Raw genomic sequence first — 18,044 nt, 5'->3', positions numbered from 1 at the left:
TGTAATTGTAGCCACCTCAAACACTTCCTCTGGCTTGAACAGAGAAAAAACTATTGCAGGGCCATAGGAAAAATCTGAGGCTATGGAGCTAATTGGTTTTCTTTTCCTGCACAAATGTAATGGATTGAATAGCCTCCTTCTTCCCTGTAAACACCCCCTTTTGGACAAGATGTTGCCCCTCAAGCATCCGCCAGTTATCTCTGGAGGAGATGGTGATAATGATAGTGAGCTAGTAAACCTGGGGATGTGGGTTCATATCCCACCACAGCAACTGGTGGAATTTAAATACAGTTCATTAATAAATCAGGAATGGAAAGCTAACCTTGGTAAAAATAATAATGAAACTAACATCAATTATTGTAAAAAAAAACCCTTATGGAATCACTAATGTCCTTTTTGGAAAGGAAATTGGCCATTCCTCCTCAGTCTGTCCTGCAATGTTGCTGTCAAGATTGGTTCATGATGGACAAAGAATGCAAGTCGTGACGCCCACAGTTCGTGAAAAAACAAAATAATCTATGATTCTAGCAACGTTTGTGTTGAGAATACTCTGATACGCCACAAGAAAGTGAGGAGGTTACGAATAACAATATACTTTACTGAACAATAATTTACCAGACTGATGACTAAAAAACAAAATCATTGCTTCAGTAACTGGGGTAAGAATTTTTCCTGTCGCTGCTTTTAGGAGCATGGATGCAAGTTTGCTTGTTGAGCTGGAAGGTTTGTTTTCAGACATTTCGTCACCATAGTAGATAACGTTATCAGTGAGCCTCCGGTGGTATGGCCCGCTTTTTATTTATGTGTTTAGGTTGGCTTGGGTTAGTGATGTCATTTTCTGTGCTGATTCATTTCCTGCGGCGATGTCATTTTCCATTCTTTTTCTCAGGGGGTGGTAAATGGGATCCAAGTCAATTTGTTTATTGGTAGAGTTCTGTTGGAATGCTATGCTTCTTGGCTTGTCCTAGGATGGATGTGTTGTCCCAGTTGAAGTGGTGTCCTTCCTCATCTGTATGTAAAATACTAGTGAGGGTAGGTCATGTCTTTCTGTGGCTAGTTGATGTTCATGTATTCTGGTGGCTAGTTTTCTGCCTGTTTGTCCAATGTAGTGTTTGTTATAGTTCTTGCAAGGTATTTTATAAATGATATTAGTTTTGCTTGTTGTCTGTATAAAGTCTTTCAAATTCATTAGCTGCTGTTTTAGCATGTTTTAGGAGCATCTTACTTAAAGGTTTGATCCAAGTGATGGGTGAATGGAACTTGGTGCAGGTCAGGATATGTGCAGGAGAAGTTTTGGATGAGCTCAAGATTATGGAGGCTGGAGCATACAAGACCAGCCAAGAGTAAATGGTAGTTTTCATGTCTGGCAGAAAGAAAAGCAAGGATTAGGATCTCAGCAGCTCATGATCATAGACAGTGGTGGAGGTGGGTCATGTGGGGATGGAGGCAAGCTATTTGGGTCCCAGTACATACTCAATGGTCAACTGAAGTACCACTCTTACCTTTGTCCAAGAAATTTCAGGGAAGATAGCAAGGCAAAAACACATCATTTTTACTAGAATATTTTATCTTGTTGCAGTGTGTATTAATTAGAACATACAAAGCTCATATAATGTGATCACAGTCGGGCAATATCTCAGCTGTTCTCCTGCCAACCTATACATCAAATTGCTAACCAGGACAGTGTGATTTTGAGCCTTACAGCCAAGTACAGGAATTGATAAGGCATTGACGAAAAGGTAAATACAGCGAAAAATGTTTCATCATATCAGCTTCAAATCATTAACTCTGTTTCTCTCTCCAGGAATACTGCCAGACCTGCCGAGCTTCTTCAGCACATTCTGTTTTTGTTGCAGATGTTTCATCACTGATAAAACAAAGTGAGTTTCATAACTGAGGTGGAACAACAGAGGTGTTTGGAAGAATATACAAAGACCATAAGAAATGGAATAGGATGTTTAATGTTCGAGCCAGCTCCACCAATCAGTAAGATCACTGCTGATCAGATGATATTCCTTGTGTCCACTTTCCTGCCGTAACCCTTGGTTTTCCTAATGATCAAACCTCTATCTATCTCAGCCTGAGGTATAAACAAGGACTGTACCCCCACAGCTCTCTGTGGCAAGGAGTTCCAAAGACTCACAACCCTCTGATAGAAGAAATTCCTCAGTCTTAAACTGGCGGCCTTTTATTCTGAGACTATGCCGCCTGATCCAAGAGTCTCCCATGAGGAGAAACGTCCTCTCAGCATTTACCTCGTCAAACCCTTTAAGAATCCGAGATGGCATGAAAATGGAGGCCCTGTTACTAAGAATCCAGGTGAGAGGGCATACAGGAGCAAACAGGTCAATGACCTTCTGCTGTTGTTGCTGGTCACTTGTGTGACTCAAACATTTTGTTCATTCGTTCCAGGAGAGATACTCTCAAGCTGCAGTTCAGAAGGGTCATCCACTTTGACATTTCTCACCTAAAACATCCCCTCCTTGGACTTCTAAATGGGTCTGGAATCTACATCTTGCTTTTTGATGCTGGAGCTGACCGACAGTATCTCCCTGATGTCAATTGCTCTATGTGCTGTCACTGTGTAGTACAAGCTGCTGTTCCTCTGGTTGTTTCTTTTTTGTCTCCGTTTCCTGTAAGTGCAAGAAACTATGAATAATTCATGTGTCCAACACTTGTCTTCAGCACTTGCTGCGAACTGTGCAGTTCTGCAAAGAGTAAGCTATGTACCTTGGAGTGATGTGGGTGGAGGACTTTCTTCATCTTATCCCAAACTCTGGGTGTCCAGACCCTCACTCACACATCTATCGCCCCTGTGTTCACTGATCAACATTGGCTCCAAGTCCGGCAGCATCTCAGTTTTTTATTCTCACCTCTGCTTTCAAATCGCTCTATGACTTTGCCCCTCTCTATCTGTAATCTCCTCCTACAACCCTCTGTGTTCCTCCATTTCTGGTCTCTTGAGAAAGCCAGTATTTTAATCACTCCAATCATTGATGGTTGTACCCTGAGCTGCCTGGGCTCTGAACTCTGAAATTGCCCTCCTAAATGTACCCGGCTCTCCTAGTTCCCATTCATCCTTTAAGATGTTCCCTAACAAACTCCTCTTCAACACATTTTTATGTGGCTCCCTTAATGTAACCTGGCGTGAAGATTCCTTTGATAATGTGTCTATGGAGCTGCCAGGGACCTGTTGCTCTGCTAAGGTGCTATTTAATCCAATGCTTCCCCACCATGGTGAAACATCTTGGTGACACTCAGTGATGCCCTGGAATATCACCAGAGCCTCAGTCAGAGGGTTGTATGTTCAAGTCCCACATTGGGGACTTGTACACAAAATGCAGTCTGACAATTCCAGTGCTTGGGGAGGTGTTGCCATTTTGTCTAGTAACCCAGAAGTCCAGTACAATGCTATGGGGACGTGGATGCAAGTCCCACCAGGACATCTAATGGCTTTTGTAATCAGTTACTAAAATCTGTAATCATGTATCTAGGTTCAGTCATAGTGACTACGAAACCATTGCCAATTGTCATTTGGCTAATTAATGCCCCTTATAGAAGACCTACTTGTGACTGACTTCACTGAAATGGCCATTACAAGCCACTCAGTTCTAGGGCAGTTAGGTGTGGACAACAAATGTAATGCCCACATCCCATGGAAGGATAAAATAAAACTGTTGGAAGAGCCCCCTGAGACATTAAACCAATGCCCTACCTGCCCTTATGATTGGATGTAAAGGATCACATGGTTAATTCAGAGACCAACAGGGGAGTTTTCCTAGTGCCCTGACTGACAGGAATTCCTCATTCAACACAATAAGCTAGATTATGTAGAGCAGTAATTAATTGCTGCTTGTGGACGTTTGCTGTGCACATATGTAGTGTGCAGTGATTGGAACAATGTCAACTAGGTGGCTATCATTGAAGTTTCCTGATTGGGGCCATTAACCTGGATGAAACAGGGCGTTCTGACTGACAGATATAAACAGGAGTGTCAAGGGTTCTGTTCACTCTAAGAGCTGGCTCTAAGTTAGCTGGTTCAGAGTCCATGTACTATGCATGTGTAAATAATGGGTGACTTAATGACAGGATACCAACCTTGGTGGAATTATTTCACACTGCATTTCCCACAGTTCAACAAGTACCTAATTGACTGTAAAGCCCTTTGGGATATCCTGAAGTTGTGGAAGGTGCTAAATAAATGTCAGGTCTTTTCTGCCCAGTCTAATACACGAAACAATATCTTGCTGAACAAGGGGGTATGCTGTTGAATTTTTTCATCTTCATCACTCATCAGGATACAACACAAGAATACTAAATTTCAAAAGGAGCAACAGAGTGTTGATTAGTTGGCCTGTCGACTCTGATTCGTTGCAAGGCTGCCATGGATTATGCATTTGGGAACTATTCTCCCTGAGCCTTTGTTTAATTCAACAATTGAAAAAAATTCAAATATTCACATCCTATACTACCATATATCAAAGAATGCAATCATTGGTAATATGGAGAGGTACCTGACAACCAATAGCATTTTGGGCTAATCCTAACAAATATTCTGAGTTTCAGAAAAGATGAAGGCAGCTGAAGACTCAGAGAAGGCTCGAAGCAGGTCATGTGCTGTGTCTTAGGATATATGATAAAAATGTACCAGTAGACTATTTATGAGCAGAGGAAAACTAAGACGTCTTGCCTCTATCCTGCTCCCTTCCTCCCTATTCAATCCCAGCCATACTGATGCATTTTATTGTCAGGCCAGATCAGCAGTTAATCAGGTACACTCACCTGCAGTAGAAGTGTGCTATACCAAGTGTTATGGCGAACACAATAATCAAAGCCACCACAATAACAACGATCAGTGATGGACTTATAGCCCTATGTAATTGATGGCTCGGTAGCAAGAACTCTTCACATCGGCTTCCTTGGAAGCTGTCATCACACCTAGGGAAGATATTACTCTGAATTAGCCCAGATAACAGAACAAGAGACTGAGGGTGGATCACATCATGGTTAGTATGATTGACAAGCATCAGCTAACATCCATCCAGGTCAGAGCTGAAGGCAAATGAAGGAACATAGGAATGGACCTGCCATTTAGCCCTTACTCCTTTTAGGAATATAAGAGCAAGAGGAGGCCATTCGGCCCTTTGAGTCTGCTATGCAATTCAATACGCTTATGGCTGTGTGACGATGCTGCTCCTTTAACAAGGTTATGTTGTCCTTGGTATTTTTCAAGAGGGGTTATAAAAGGCAGAGGTTCCGATTTGTCTGAGGTAAGGCCACTTTGATTATGGCTAACAGATCCTGCCGAAGGCAATAATCAGAATTTTTAAACAAAGCACTTGTACAATGAAAGGGGAGTGGCCAGTTCTTCCAGTTCAGGGATTTTTCTAGTTTGATTTAGCTTTGGGGATCTCGAGAAGTAGCTGCTGGAGTGTGAAGCAGTTCCATGCTGATTCTCTCTCTCTGACATCTCTCTTGTAAGAACCTGGGTTTGAAGTTACCTTTTTTGTCAGGGGGGTGTTTATGGGGATGTTGTAGGAAATCGGAGCAGCATCATTAAGTTGCGATAGAGTTGGTGGGGTTTTCAGATAGGTTAAGTTATTCTATATTCTGTTCTCTTTTGTCTGTGTTTCATTCAGTAGTCTGTAAATAAGTTCTGTTTTGATTGAAACTGAGTGGTCTGATCAGCTGCATCCCTCCTGGAATATCCACTTTACACCTGCTTAAAACAACTAGCAAAGTTAGGGTCTGGGCTACCTTCTTGAAATGTTTTGAGGGGTGCATAACAGGCTGCCTGATTATGGTCTCAACTTCCATTTTCCTGTTAACTCTAGACTGCTTTGTCCATCGAAAATCTATCCAACATAGCCTGGAATAAATCCAATGACCACCACTCCACTGTTTCCGCAGACAGTCTCTGCGAGAAAACATTTCCCATCATCTCCATCCTAAATGTGAGAGCCTCTTATCTTTAGCGTGTCCCCTTGTTCATGTGTCTTCCACAAGAGGAAACATCCTTCCAGTCCTCAATCAGAATCCCATACATTACAATAAATCTCTCATTCTTCTCGACGCCAACCCTTTAAACATTTCTTCTTTAAGTGAACCCTTCACCCTAGGAATTGAACTAGGAAGTGAATTGCATCTGAACAGCTTCTAGTGCAATTATATTCTTTTGCAAATACAATTATTCAAAAGTGTGCATTTGGAGAAAAGTAATCTGTATCTTAACTTCATTTAATAACTCTGAATTCCAAGGTAAAATGGTAGTGTGGTTTAGTGTTGCTGTCCAATAATCCAAATGCTGTGGGTCAAGGGTTCAAATCCCATCATGGTGGCTGGTGAGCAAATGTTGAATATAAAGCTATTATCAAATTGACATAAAAGGCCAACTGGTATCAGTAATACTTTTAAGCAACGAAACCTGCAGGTTTGGCCGTTTTGTGATTCCAGGCTCCTAGTATTATGGTTGACTCTTAACTGCCTTCTGAAAATAGCTGAGTAAGTCACTAAGAGGCAATTAAGGAGGGACTTTCCAGTAATGCCTACACCCCAACCAAAGAAGCGTGTCGCTGTCAAGCATCCATCAATCTCAGTTCTGAATTTTCAGTTGACCCTCCAGTCTAATGAGAGGTCAGAACTTGACTTAGACATGATGACTCCCACACTTGAATGACTTGATGCCAGCTCCTAACTTTTGCCTCTCCAAAACCTTTCTACCAACTCACAAGGCACATGTCGTGAGTGTGAAGCATTACTCGCTGCTTGTCTGGGCCAGTGCAGTTTCAGCAACACAAATGCATCTCAACACCATCCAGGATAAAGCAGCTAGCTTGTTCAAGACCACATTTATTGAGTAACAGTCATAGAGTAATACAACACAGAAACAGACCTTTTGGTCTAACCAGTCCATGCTAATCATAATCCCAAACTAAACTAGTCTCACCTGCCTGCACTTGGCCCATATCCCTCCAAACATTTGTTATTCATGAACTTACTTAAATATCTTTTAAATGTTGTAACTGTATTCACATTCACCACTTCCTCTGGAAGTTCATTCCACACACAAACTACTCACCTTTTAAAAAAATCTTTCTCCTCTCACCTTAAAAATATGTCCCCTAGTCTTGGAATCCCCCACCCTAGAAAAATGACACCTGCCATTCACCTTATCTATACCCCTCATGATTTAATAAACCTCTATAAGGTCACCTCTAGACTCCAGTGAAACAAGTCCCAGCTATCCAGCTTTTCCTTATAACTCAAAGTCTCCATTCCTGGCAATATCCTGGTAAATCTCTTTGAATCCTTTCCTGCTTAATAATATCCTTCCTATAGCAAAGCCACCAGAATTGGACACAGTAGTCCAGAAAAGGTCTCATCAACATCTTGTACAACCTCAATATAACATCCCAATTCTTAGACATTCACTCCTTGTACCTCCAGCGCACAGTGGCAGCCTTGATCATAATGAATTGTGGACAAGGCTCAAGGGGTCAAACAGCCTACACTTGCTCCCATCTTCTATGTTTCTACATAAGGATCTGGGCCACTCAATTTCAGTCCCTTACAATGAACAGGCCGAGTTCTCACCACACCTGGTGATGGGCTTTTGCCCAAAACGTTGATTTTCCTGCTCCTCGGATGCTGCCTTACCTGCTGTGCGTTTCCAGCACCACTCTAATTTAGACTCTCACCACACCACACCAGAGCTCGATTTGAATTTCCCACAGAGGGGCCTCCTACTGCACCCTCCATCTCTATGGACCACCATGTCCACTGTAGGTAATGATTTTGTTGGGGTCTGATTCCGATTGTTTACAGACTGAGGGCTACGTTTGACTTACCAGCAGAATGGATAGGACATTCTTAGAATGTAGCAGGTGCCTCCATTAAGACAGTAGGAATTGTAGATGTTTGGGCAGAGCTGACCATGTGCTAACAGAAAAGAAAAGAGTCAAAAGTAATGATTATCATGGCAAAATCTTTAGGAAAAAAGCCATAGCGTGAGTGAAATGCTTACCTGTTACATTGCTGTTTGACTTGCTATTCTATTACAGCTCAAGTACGGTATGATTGAGCTGTCCTAAAGTTGTTTCTGTACATTTTACATATTTGATTCAAATTCCAAGAAACTTTGCCAGTTCCTGGTTGTTTGTGTTGCTGAGTCCAGTTCACTTAGCTGGCGGCAGAATGAGATGACAAAACAAGGACAGAGACACCAACATCGAGGAGTCTGGATTTGCACAGTATGAGCAACAGATGCTAGACAGCAGTGTCTATGTATACAATCATTGGTCAGACCTTAAGTGCTTTATTGTTGTCAGTTAAGGGGAGACAGTGATGTAATGGTAAAATCCCTGGACTAGTAATCCAAAGCCTTCAAGCTAATGTTCTGGAGGTCAAGGGTTCAAATTCTGCCATGGTAGCAATTTAAATCCAGTTTTTTAAAGAAAAGTAATATCTAGGATATACACTAGTCAAATGGTGGCCATATAGCAACTGTTTTTATTTTTGAAAGCCCATCTGTTTCACTCATGCCTTTTAGCAAAGTAAATGTACCATCCTGACTTACTCTGGCCTGTATGTGACTCCAGACACACAGCAATGATGTTGATTCTGATCTGTCTTTTGAAATGGTATTAGTGAGCCACTGAAGGGACGGGGAACTAATGTTGCCAGTGACACCCACATCCCATGGAAGAATAACAGAGGAAAGTTCTGAAACCTACACAGTCCAAAACCACAGAGAGGATTTTCTCAAATGGCTCTGGTGATCAGGACTCCAAATATGGGAAGATAAATTAGGCTTATTGTCCTTGGAGAAGAAAAGGTGAAGGAGACGTTTATTCGAACTGTTCAAAGGCTTTGATAATTGAGAGGGAGAAATTGTTTCCATTAGCAGGAGAGTCGATAACTGGAGTACAGAGATTTAAGATAAAACAGGCAAAAGAAGCAGCAAAGAAATGAGTAATGTTTACTGTCACACAATGGATTGTCAGACTCAAAAGTGACACTGATCTAAAGCAAGAGATATGAAGAAGGTTCACTATATGCTTGATCAAAGGGATAAGTTTTCTTAATAAAGGATTTGCATTTTTCACTGCACCTTCCATAACTCCAGGATGATTCAAAACATGTTAAATAAGATCATGAGAGTCCATATTCTGACAATATAATGATGTTTGTACTGCAGTGCTGTACTATAGTGAGTAAATAAAAAGAATTTGTTAGAATTCCTAAGTGACAGACCATGGTCACTCTGTTAAGGCACAGACCTTGAGACATCACACTGACACTGAAGACAGTGCAGTTACCAAACCTCCAGCCTCAAACTTCATGACTCGCCCCCAAGACCTGACTGGGCAGGGGGTCAGCTGGACAGCTTGACACAACATCAAAGCCATGTCGATAATGCAAACATTAGTGGCAGCAGGTTAAATAATTTTACAGCCAAGTTAGTACTTTTGACGTGTAATTGTTCTCATAATGTGGGGGACAGTGTATAAGGAGAGGCAAAGAGACTCAGAGTTTACAGAGCTGAAGGCACAAGTGACGAGGATGCAGAGAAGAAAGGGTATGAGAGGTTGGAGTTGGAGAAGCACAATGTTGGAACGTTGCAGGAGTGGTTAAAACTGAAATGGCTGAGGTTGTGGAAGGACCAGAAGGAGTTGGTCCTTGTGGAAGGACCTTGGATTTGGAGTTGTAGAAATTCAGAGACCAGGAGCGAATGAAGATTCTTGAACAAAACTTGAAAGGTTTCAGAAAAGATTTACAAGGATGTTGCCAGGTTTGGATGGTTTGCGCTATAGGGAGAGGCTGAACAGGCTGGGGCTGTTTTCCCTGGAGCATCAGAGATAAGGCGGTGACCTTATATATCAGTGGGAGACGATGGCCTAGTGCTATTATCGCTGAACTATTAACTCAGAGACCCAGGTAATGTTCGAAGGGCCAGGGTTTGAATCCCACTGTACCAGATGGTGGAATTTGGATTCAACAAAAGAAAAAAAAAATCTGGAATTAGTCCTTAGACTCTGGGGCAGTAGAGAAGGTTTACTAGACTGATGCCAGGTACAGGAGGTTTGTCTTATGAGGAGAGGTTAGGTAGATTAGGCCTGTACTTGTTAGAGCATAGAAGAATCAAAGATATTGAAACCTACAAGATTCTTAGGGGACTTAAGGGGGAAGATGCAGAAAGGTTATTTCCCCTTCTGGGAGAGTCTAAGATGTCATCTCAGAATAAGGGATTGTACATTTAAGACACAAACATGGAGGAATTTCTTGTCTCAGAAGGTTGAGGGGTCAATTAGCTCAGTTGGCCAGACAGCTAGTTATTCATGCCAGTGCTATGGGTTCTGTTCCCACAGTAGTTGAGATTACCATGACAGACTCTCCATCTGAACCTCTCCCCTTGCCTGGTTACCCGCAGGTTAGGCCACCACCCGTTGCCTCTTTTTAATGAGAGAGCAGCCCTATAGATAACGGCGACTTTACCTTTCAATCTGTGGAATTGTTTACCATAGACAGTGGGTCATTAAGCATATTCAAGGCTGATATGGATTTTTAATGAGAAAGGGAATCAAAGGTAATGGGGCAAAAGCAGGAAAGCTGAGTGAGGTTTATCAGACAAGCCATGACCTCATTAAATGGTGGAGCAGACTCAATGGGCTGAATGGCCTACTTCTGCTTTTGCCAATGTAATCTCGCTGGTGACAGAATGTTAGATTCCCAAAGAGGAGAGTTAGGAAACTCAAAACATACTGACTGTTTTAGAGTTTCTTACTGTAGGATGATATCGGATGTCAATGATCTGGAATGTCAAATGTTGACACTTACTATCCAGATTTGATGTGGTTGTCAAAGCAACTGATGAGTTCATGTTACTATTATACTATCAATGGCAACAAATTTCCAGAGAAGAGGCAATCTGAAGAATGCATTACCAGCAGATCCTGTGAGCGCCCTTTGTGAGCTGGGTAGGCTGGGGCAGGGATGGCATCAAATAGTGGGTATGTGGATTAACAGATACATGTGAGCTGCTGAGGAGGAAGCTGCACAACTTCAGTGTTCACACACCGTCAGGTTCACTCAGGATGGCTGATGGCGGAAGCTAACGTAGGAGGGAGTAATCTGACCACTGCCATGGATGATCCATGAATGCTTGACACGAACAATGAGAGTGAAACGTGAGGAAGTTTCCGTAACCCAACACTGACATTCCTCGCCACGTGATCACTCAGAATTTGTGAAATCAGAAGTACGAAGGGGCCAAATATCTACTTTTCAGCTAAAGAAGAAATGCTTGCATTTATATTTCTCAACTTCAGACGCAATGCTGCAAATTGACACACATCACAAGTGGAAAATAAGATTAATTACTAGTTAGTTGATGAAGGCGGTTAGAAGCAGGACTACGTCATTTGATCCTCTCAAGCCTGTCCCACCATTTGGTAAAATCAACTGACCGTAGCCTCAAATCCGCATTCCTGCCCGCCCCCATTATCCTTTGACTTTCTCATTAGTCAAGTATCTATCTATCTTCATCTTGAAAATAGTCAGTGACACTGCCTCTCTGGGGAAGGGAGTTCCATGCATTCATGATTCTCTGAGAGAGAAACCGTCTCCTCATTGCCGTCTCAAGTGGAAGGAAGAGGAGGAATGTCAACTCAGGGTCCTGGGAAAGCTAGGAGAAAGTGAGGACTGTAGATGCTGGAGATCAGAGTTAAGAGTGTTGTGCAGGAAAAGCACGGCAGGTCAGGCAGCATCTGAGGAGCAGGAGAATCGACTTTTCAGGCAAGAGCCGATCATCAAGATTCATTCCTGATGAAAGGCTCTTGCCCAAAACGTCAATTCCCCTGCTCCTCGGATGCAGCCTGACCTGCTGTGGCTTTACCAACATCACACTCTCAATCCTGGGAAAGCTCCCTGTTCAACTTCAACAAGTGTCATAGCACTCATTACATCCACTCTTGTAATCAGACATGTCTCATTTGAAATGCACCTCTGGCAATACAGGGCTCCCACTAACACATCAGGCTAAATTATCTGCTCAAAATCCAGCAACGGGTATCCATTAGGCTCTCTATTTTGCTAACAGGTCTAAGATGACACCATTTATAACATTACTTACATTCTTCAGTTCTTAGGTGTTAATTTAACATAACACCAATCCCTCAGGGATGGCCATTTGATGGCTATTACAGACCACAATTACAGGAATCAAAAGAAGAAAGACATGCATTTATATAGCACCTTTCCCAACTGTGGACACCTCAAATGATTACAGCAAGCAAGGAACTTTTGAAATACTGTTACAAAGGGAGAAAATGTGGTGTCAAAATGCCTCAGTAAACACACGACATGCAGTACGGAGATAAAGCCTTGACCAGTCAAATGGCCAAGTCCTGCACTGATCTTCAATGTTTCTATGATGAGAATATGATAACTATTGGAGTGTGAATGCCACTCCTTTGGGGTTAGTGTCTTATTCACATGACAACGAGTTTGAAATGGGATTATGATTGGCATGGATTGGTTGGACCAAAGGGTCTGTTTCTGTGCTGCATGACTCAATGAATTGGCAGCAGGGGATGAAGATTTGGTGCAAAAGTGACAGGAAGCACAGACCTACTTATCCTCCAGTTCCATTGACTGTGAGCATGCCTCAGGACAGAAGTTGGATTGAGTGGCTTGTGGTTTGCCCTATTGAGGGACTTAAGTTGTGACATAATGGTAATGTTACCAGACTGGCTAACTTAGATATCTATAATGATCGTCTGGAGATATCAGTTTGAATCCCATCACAGAATTAATCTGGAATATAATGAGAGTCTCAGAGATGATAACCATGAATGTTGTCACTGTTGTAATAACTCATCTGGTTCACTAAAGGCCTTTAGAACATAGAACTGTACAGCACAGGAACGTGCTCCTCAGATCATGATGTTGTGCCGAATATGGCGCCAAATTAAACTAATCCCTTCAACCTGCCCTTGCTCCATATCCATCCATTCCTTCCATATTCATGTGCTTCACTAAAAGTCCCTTAAACATCCCTATCAGAGCTGCCTCTTCCACCACCCCTGGCAGCGTGTTCCAGACTCCTAGTACACTCTGTGCAAACAATTTTCCCCTCACATCTCCTTTGAACTTGCCCCTTCTCACCTTAAATGTATGCCCTGTAGTATTAGACATTTTGACTCTGGGAAAAAGATTCTGACCATCAACCCATCAACATCACATTACTTTATAAATTTCTACCAAGTCTCCCCTCAACCCCACTGCTCCAGGGAAAACAACCCGAGTTTTTCTAGCCTCTCGTTATAGCTCAAGTCTTATAACTCTTTTAGGAAAGGAAATCCGCTGCCCTTACCCGGTCTGTCCAACATGTGACTCCAGACCACAGCAATGTGGTTGAGTTTAAAGGTAGAAAGGCCTAACAAGCCACTTAGTTCAAGGGGCAGTTAGGGACAGGAAACAACTGCTGGCCTTGCCAGTGGTGCTCACACGCTGTGAAACATAACACCAATATTTAAAAGCAAAATATCGCAGATGCTGGAAATCTGAAACAAACTATGGAGAATGCTGGAGAAACTCAGCAATTCTGGCAGCATCCGTGGAGAGAGAAACAGGGTTAACATTTTGAGTTCAGTCTGATCCTTCTTTAGATCTCAGCACAACCGCCAAATCAAGCAACAACATTTGCTGTTTAGGCTCAGGGTAAGCGGTTGGTGTCTTGAACAAGGTGTCACAGGAGGTTATCCCCTGGCAATCCAGTGATGGGTCAGCACATTCTGGGGAAGGAGTGAAAGGGAAATGTTTGAAAAAAAATGGATATTGAATATAAGTCAAAAGGCTAAAGTGGAAGCTCAATATGAAGTGGTTCAATGTCCCACAGATTTAATTATCAATATTTTCTGATCAACAGTATTATTACTTGACTTGAATCCAGAACTCTTGGCTGAAAGGTAGGGCACTACTACTGCACCACACAAGCCCTACAGATTTGATTATGGTGCAAGGGTCTATGCTTTCTGTCTTCCTTGCCAGTTTTAACTTTACACAACTCCCCACAGAGTGGATGCAGACCATTCTACCTATCGAGTCCAGACCAACACTCCAAAGAGAATCACTCCCAGACCCACCCCTACCCCATCCCTGTGTTTCTTGTGGCTAATCCACTTAGCCCACACATCCACAGACACTATGGTCAATTTAGAATGGCCAAGTCACCTAACCTGCACATCTTTGGACTGTGGGCGGAAACCCACACAGACATGGGGAGAATGTGTAAACCCCACAAAGGCAGCTGCCCAAGGCTAGAATCGAACCCAGGTCCATGCTGCTGTGAGGCAGTAGTGCTAACCACTGAGCCACAATGCCATCCTCTCTTGTGTTATAACAAATCTATAAACAGCACCCTCTCATAACATGGCCAAGGTTCTCAATCCCAACAAAGTTTAGAATGTTTTTGTTCTCCTTTATATCCCATTAATCCTGATTCCATTCCCTACCTGGCGTTGCCATGTCCCAGTGCTCCTTGTGACCCACGTTAATTTTCCTGCAAAATGAGAAAGATCAGTTCAGACAGCCGGCATGGTCTCAGTTGGCATTTTATCAAATTGCAACGGTAAAGTCAGTCACAGCAGGGAAGAAACAGTAATGCTCAGTGTGACACTGGGATGACGTAAAAGGAATCTACCAAGGATATGCAACAACAACTTGCATTCATATTACACCCTTACCATCCCCAAGGCACTTCTTTAAGGGTTGGACAAAGTTTGACACTGAGCTACATTGGGAAGTTTTAGAACGGGTTACCAGATCTTGGTTTTGAAGTAAGTTAAAGAAGATGTGGAGAAGATTTAGGGAGGGAATTGCAGAGCTCAGAATCTCTACACAACTAATGGAATGGATCCCAGTGATGGAGCAGTTAAATCGGAGGATGCTCAAGAGGCTGGATTTGAGGAGTGCAAAAACCTTGGAGGATTGGAGGAGATTGTGGAGATAGAGAGGTGAGAACCAGGGAGGAGCACATCTCTGTTAGATTGGGCTGATTAGCCAGTGTGTGGGTCAGAAATAGCATCAACTCTGCCAGTTCAATTCCTGTTCCAACTGAGCTAGACTTACCATCTGACTCTGAGTATTGAAAACAGCAGCAAGTCACCACTGAGGAGCTACTGCCATGACAGCAGCTCAGGGTGAAGCTTCAAGAGTTCCGGTAAAAAGCCAAGGACCTGCCTCAAGTGAAGTTCATCAAGAGTCAGGCCAATTAGGAGCAGGAACACCAGTTCTTTCATTCTCCTGCCTTCTTACCATCTAAGACAAAGGAAGTTTTGCATTTCTATAGTGCCTTTCACAGCCACAGGATGTCCCAATCATCTTTGTGGTTAACAAATTACTTTGTGGAATGTTGTCACATCGAAGACATGGCAGTCAACTCGCATGCATCAAAGATGCCACAAAGAGCAATGTAATCATCTGCTTTTGTTATACTGGGTGAAGGTTAAGTATCAGCTAGGACACAAAAATAAACAACCTTCTCTAATCTTCTTTGCAAGGTTGAGAGGGAAAATTCCATCTGAAAGGTTGGCAACAGTGCTACACTTGCTTAGCATTGCAGTGAGTTCTCAGTCGAGATTTTTATGCTCAAGTCTCAGAAACAGGATTTGTAACGATGATCTCCTGACTCAGAAACAAGAGTGTTAAGCTGTGAGTTACAGCTGTCAACTAAATTTGAACAAATTGAGAGTTAAACAGAGATTGTGGTTTACAGTCATAGAGTCATAAAGCTGTATACCAAGGAAGCAGAGCCTTTAATTCAACTTGTCCATGCCGACCGGATATCCTAAATGAATCTAGTCCCATTTGCCAGCATTTGGCCCATATCCCTCTAAACCCTTCCTATTCATATGTCCATCCAGATGCTTTTTAAATGTTGTAATTATAACAACCTCCACTGCTTCCTTTTCAGCTCCTTCCACATACTCACCACTGTCTGTGTGAAAATGTTGCCCCTTAGGTCACTTTTAAGTCTTTCCCCTCTCACCTTAAACCTATGCCCTCCAGTTTTGGACTCCCCTACCTTGCGGAGAAGACCTTAACTATTCACCCTATCCATGACCCTCATGATTTTATAAACCTCTATAAGGTCACCCCTCAGCCTCTGACATTCCAGGGGAAATAGCCACAACCTATTAAGCCTCTCCTTAATAGCTTAAGCCCTCCAACCCTGGCAACATCCTTGTAAATCTTTTCTGAATCATTTTATCCTTCTCAGTGTTGGTGCCTCTGACTCAGAAGGTTGTGGGGTCTACGGTCCCACTCCTGGACTTTAGCATGAAAATCTTGCTTTCTATTTCCAACACAGCACTGAGGAAATGCTGCATTGTCACAGATGCTACCTTTTGTATCAAATGTTAAACCAAGGTTCCACATTCCCCTGAGTAGGAAAACAAAAGTTCCTTTCATGCTATTTCAAAGATGAACAGGGGAGATCAGTATTTCCATCAGTAAATATGACAGAACCAAATTATTTTCTCATCATAGCACTAGCAAGGCATGTCTCAATGAAAGCATCATTGATATAAAGGTGATTTCTGTTGCCTTTTTGAGGGAGCTTGCTGTGTGCAAATTGGATGCCACATTGCATTCACTCAAGATTGGCTGCAAAAGGAATTTTATAAACACAAGATATTTTGGATGTGTTCTGACTGTCAGTAAGAGGGTGCACAGTTCACAAGCATCATTTATGACACTGAAATGAGACTGCACATTTCACAGCAAAAGAAACCAACACACCGCCATCTTTACATAAGTTGAACCCTCACAAAACCACCCAAACCCAAAATGAAATCCTCTGTACTTACTTCTAATGCAGCCCGCAGTTGGTTATTGCTCCTCTACATATACTTCGACATCCGCCCAATTTGTATTCAGCTCTTCACTACTGGTGGGGAGTGTGCTGGGTGTGAAATCTATTCCAATTCCCCTGAGGCAAATATAATGAAAGAATCTGTTGGTTTTGGAACAGTGTTAAAAATCACACAACTCCAGGTTATAGTGACAGTGTGTAGTAAAAAAGCTTCCTTTCCTGCATTCCCAGAATGTGAGTGTCACTGGCTTGGCTAGCACGTGTTAGCCGTCCCCAATTGCCCATGAGTAGGGGGTGAAGAACCCAAAATAACAAGTACATCAGCTCTTCAGTGTGTCGCAACTCAACACTGAGCTCTGTAAACAACACTTGAACATTGTTTGACTGACTTTTGCTAGCTCAAAGTCACATGCTTATTCTGGGTGGACCAAGTCTTCGTTGACTTCTCTTCCACTTGCTTGTTCCTGCGTTCTCTGGCTTGGCTGATGGCCCAGTTAGATCATATCTCTCAAATCTCTTTCCTTATATGTGATCTCTATTTTGATGAATAAGCAGGGAGGCTGGAGCCAAATTTGTGAAATTTTAACACAAAGGGATATGCAGTGTCAGAATGTGAGCAGAAATTTCCCATCGAAGACTTTTCACCCGAGGCAGTAGTGATTTGGAAACCACCTTTTACAACATGGTCCTTTCATTACGACATGCTATAACTAGTCAGTGCATGTAACAGCACCCTATGTTCAACAGGTTTGTATAAAAACTGCAGATGCACAAAATGAATTAACTCTTCCTAAGTTAGAATGTAAGATTTATAAGTACCAGGTCAAGGCTGTTAGTCACAAAATACACAGTTCTTCCCCTACTTTTCCAATTGAATTACCACTTTTTCTCCCAATCATTTCTACTGTCTTCAGAAATGTTTCTAACATCCCATTATTCCTCCTTACTTAAATAATTTTCCCTGCTGAGTTATTCCACAATTATGGATGCAACAAATGAAAAATGCTGTAAGTCAATCTCTACTTGTGTTATTCCATTTACATGTCATAAAACATTCCATCCTGCACATAATAGCCTCCCCACCCTACACACATTATTCTCCCACCTTGCACAATACACCCCTCCCACTTTACACACAATACCTCACATCCCACACACAATGACCCACACC

At 42.4% G+C, this 18,044-nt stretch overlaps 1 protein-coding gene across 3 annotated transcripts; it reads right to left on the bottom strand.

The window, feature by feature from the left end:
- Nucleotides 1–995: 995 nt before the first annotated feature.
- On the bottom strand, nucleotides 996–17,515 carry nrg4 (neuregulin 4). Of its 3 annotated transcripts, XM_087982101.1 has the most exons (6): nucleotides 16,869–17,511; nucleotides 14,514–14,560; nucleotides 7,848–7,938; nucleotides 4,783–4,938; nucleotides 2,468–2,633; nucleotides 1,606–1,867 (listed from the first exon to the last, which is right to left on the bottom strand). In XM_087982101.1, the coding sequence occupies exons 2-5, from the start codon at nucleotides 14,524–14,526 to the stop codon at nucleotides 2,492–2,494; spliced, it is 402 nt and encodes a 133-aa protein (XP_087838227.1). In that variant the 5' UTR covers nucleotides 14,527–14,560; nucleotides 16,869–17,511; the 3' UTR covers nucleotides 1,606–1,867; nucleotides 2,468–2,491. The 3 variants fall into 3 exon arrangements, with proteins under 3 accessions (XP_087838228.1, XP_087838227.1, XP_087838229.1); XM_087982102.1 differs by lacking the exons at nucleotides 1,606–1,867; nucleotides 2,468–2,633 and adding an exon at nucleotides 996–1,363 and having other exon boundaries at nucleotides 16,869–17,515; XM_087982103.1 differs by lacking the exon at nucleotides 2,468–2,633 and having other exon boundaries at nucleotides 16,869–17,499.
- Between the last annotated feature and the right edge of the window lie 529 nt (nucleotides 17,516–18,044).

Source organism: Chiloscyllium plagiosum, unplaced genomic scaffold (genome assembly GCF_037043375.1).
Source record: "Chiloscyllium plagiosum isolate Xiang-an unplaced genomic scaffold, Cpla_swu_hap1 HiC_scaffold_42, whole genome shotgun sequence".
In the NCBI taxonomy this organism is placed as follows: domain Eukaryota; kingdom Metazoa; phylum Chordata; class Chondrichthyes; order Orectolobiformes; family Hemiscylliidae; genus Chiloscyllium; species Chiloscyllium plagiosum.
The sequence above is the reverse complement of the archived record's forward strand: the minus strand, read 5'-3'. Positions and strand labels throughout refer to the sequence as shown.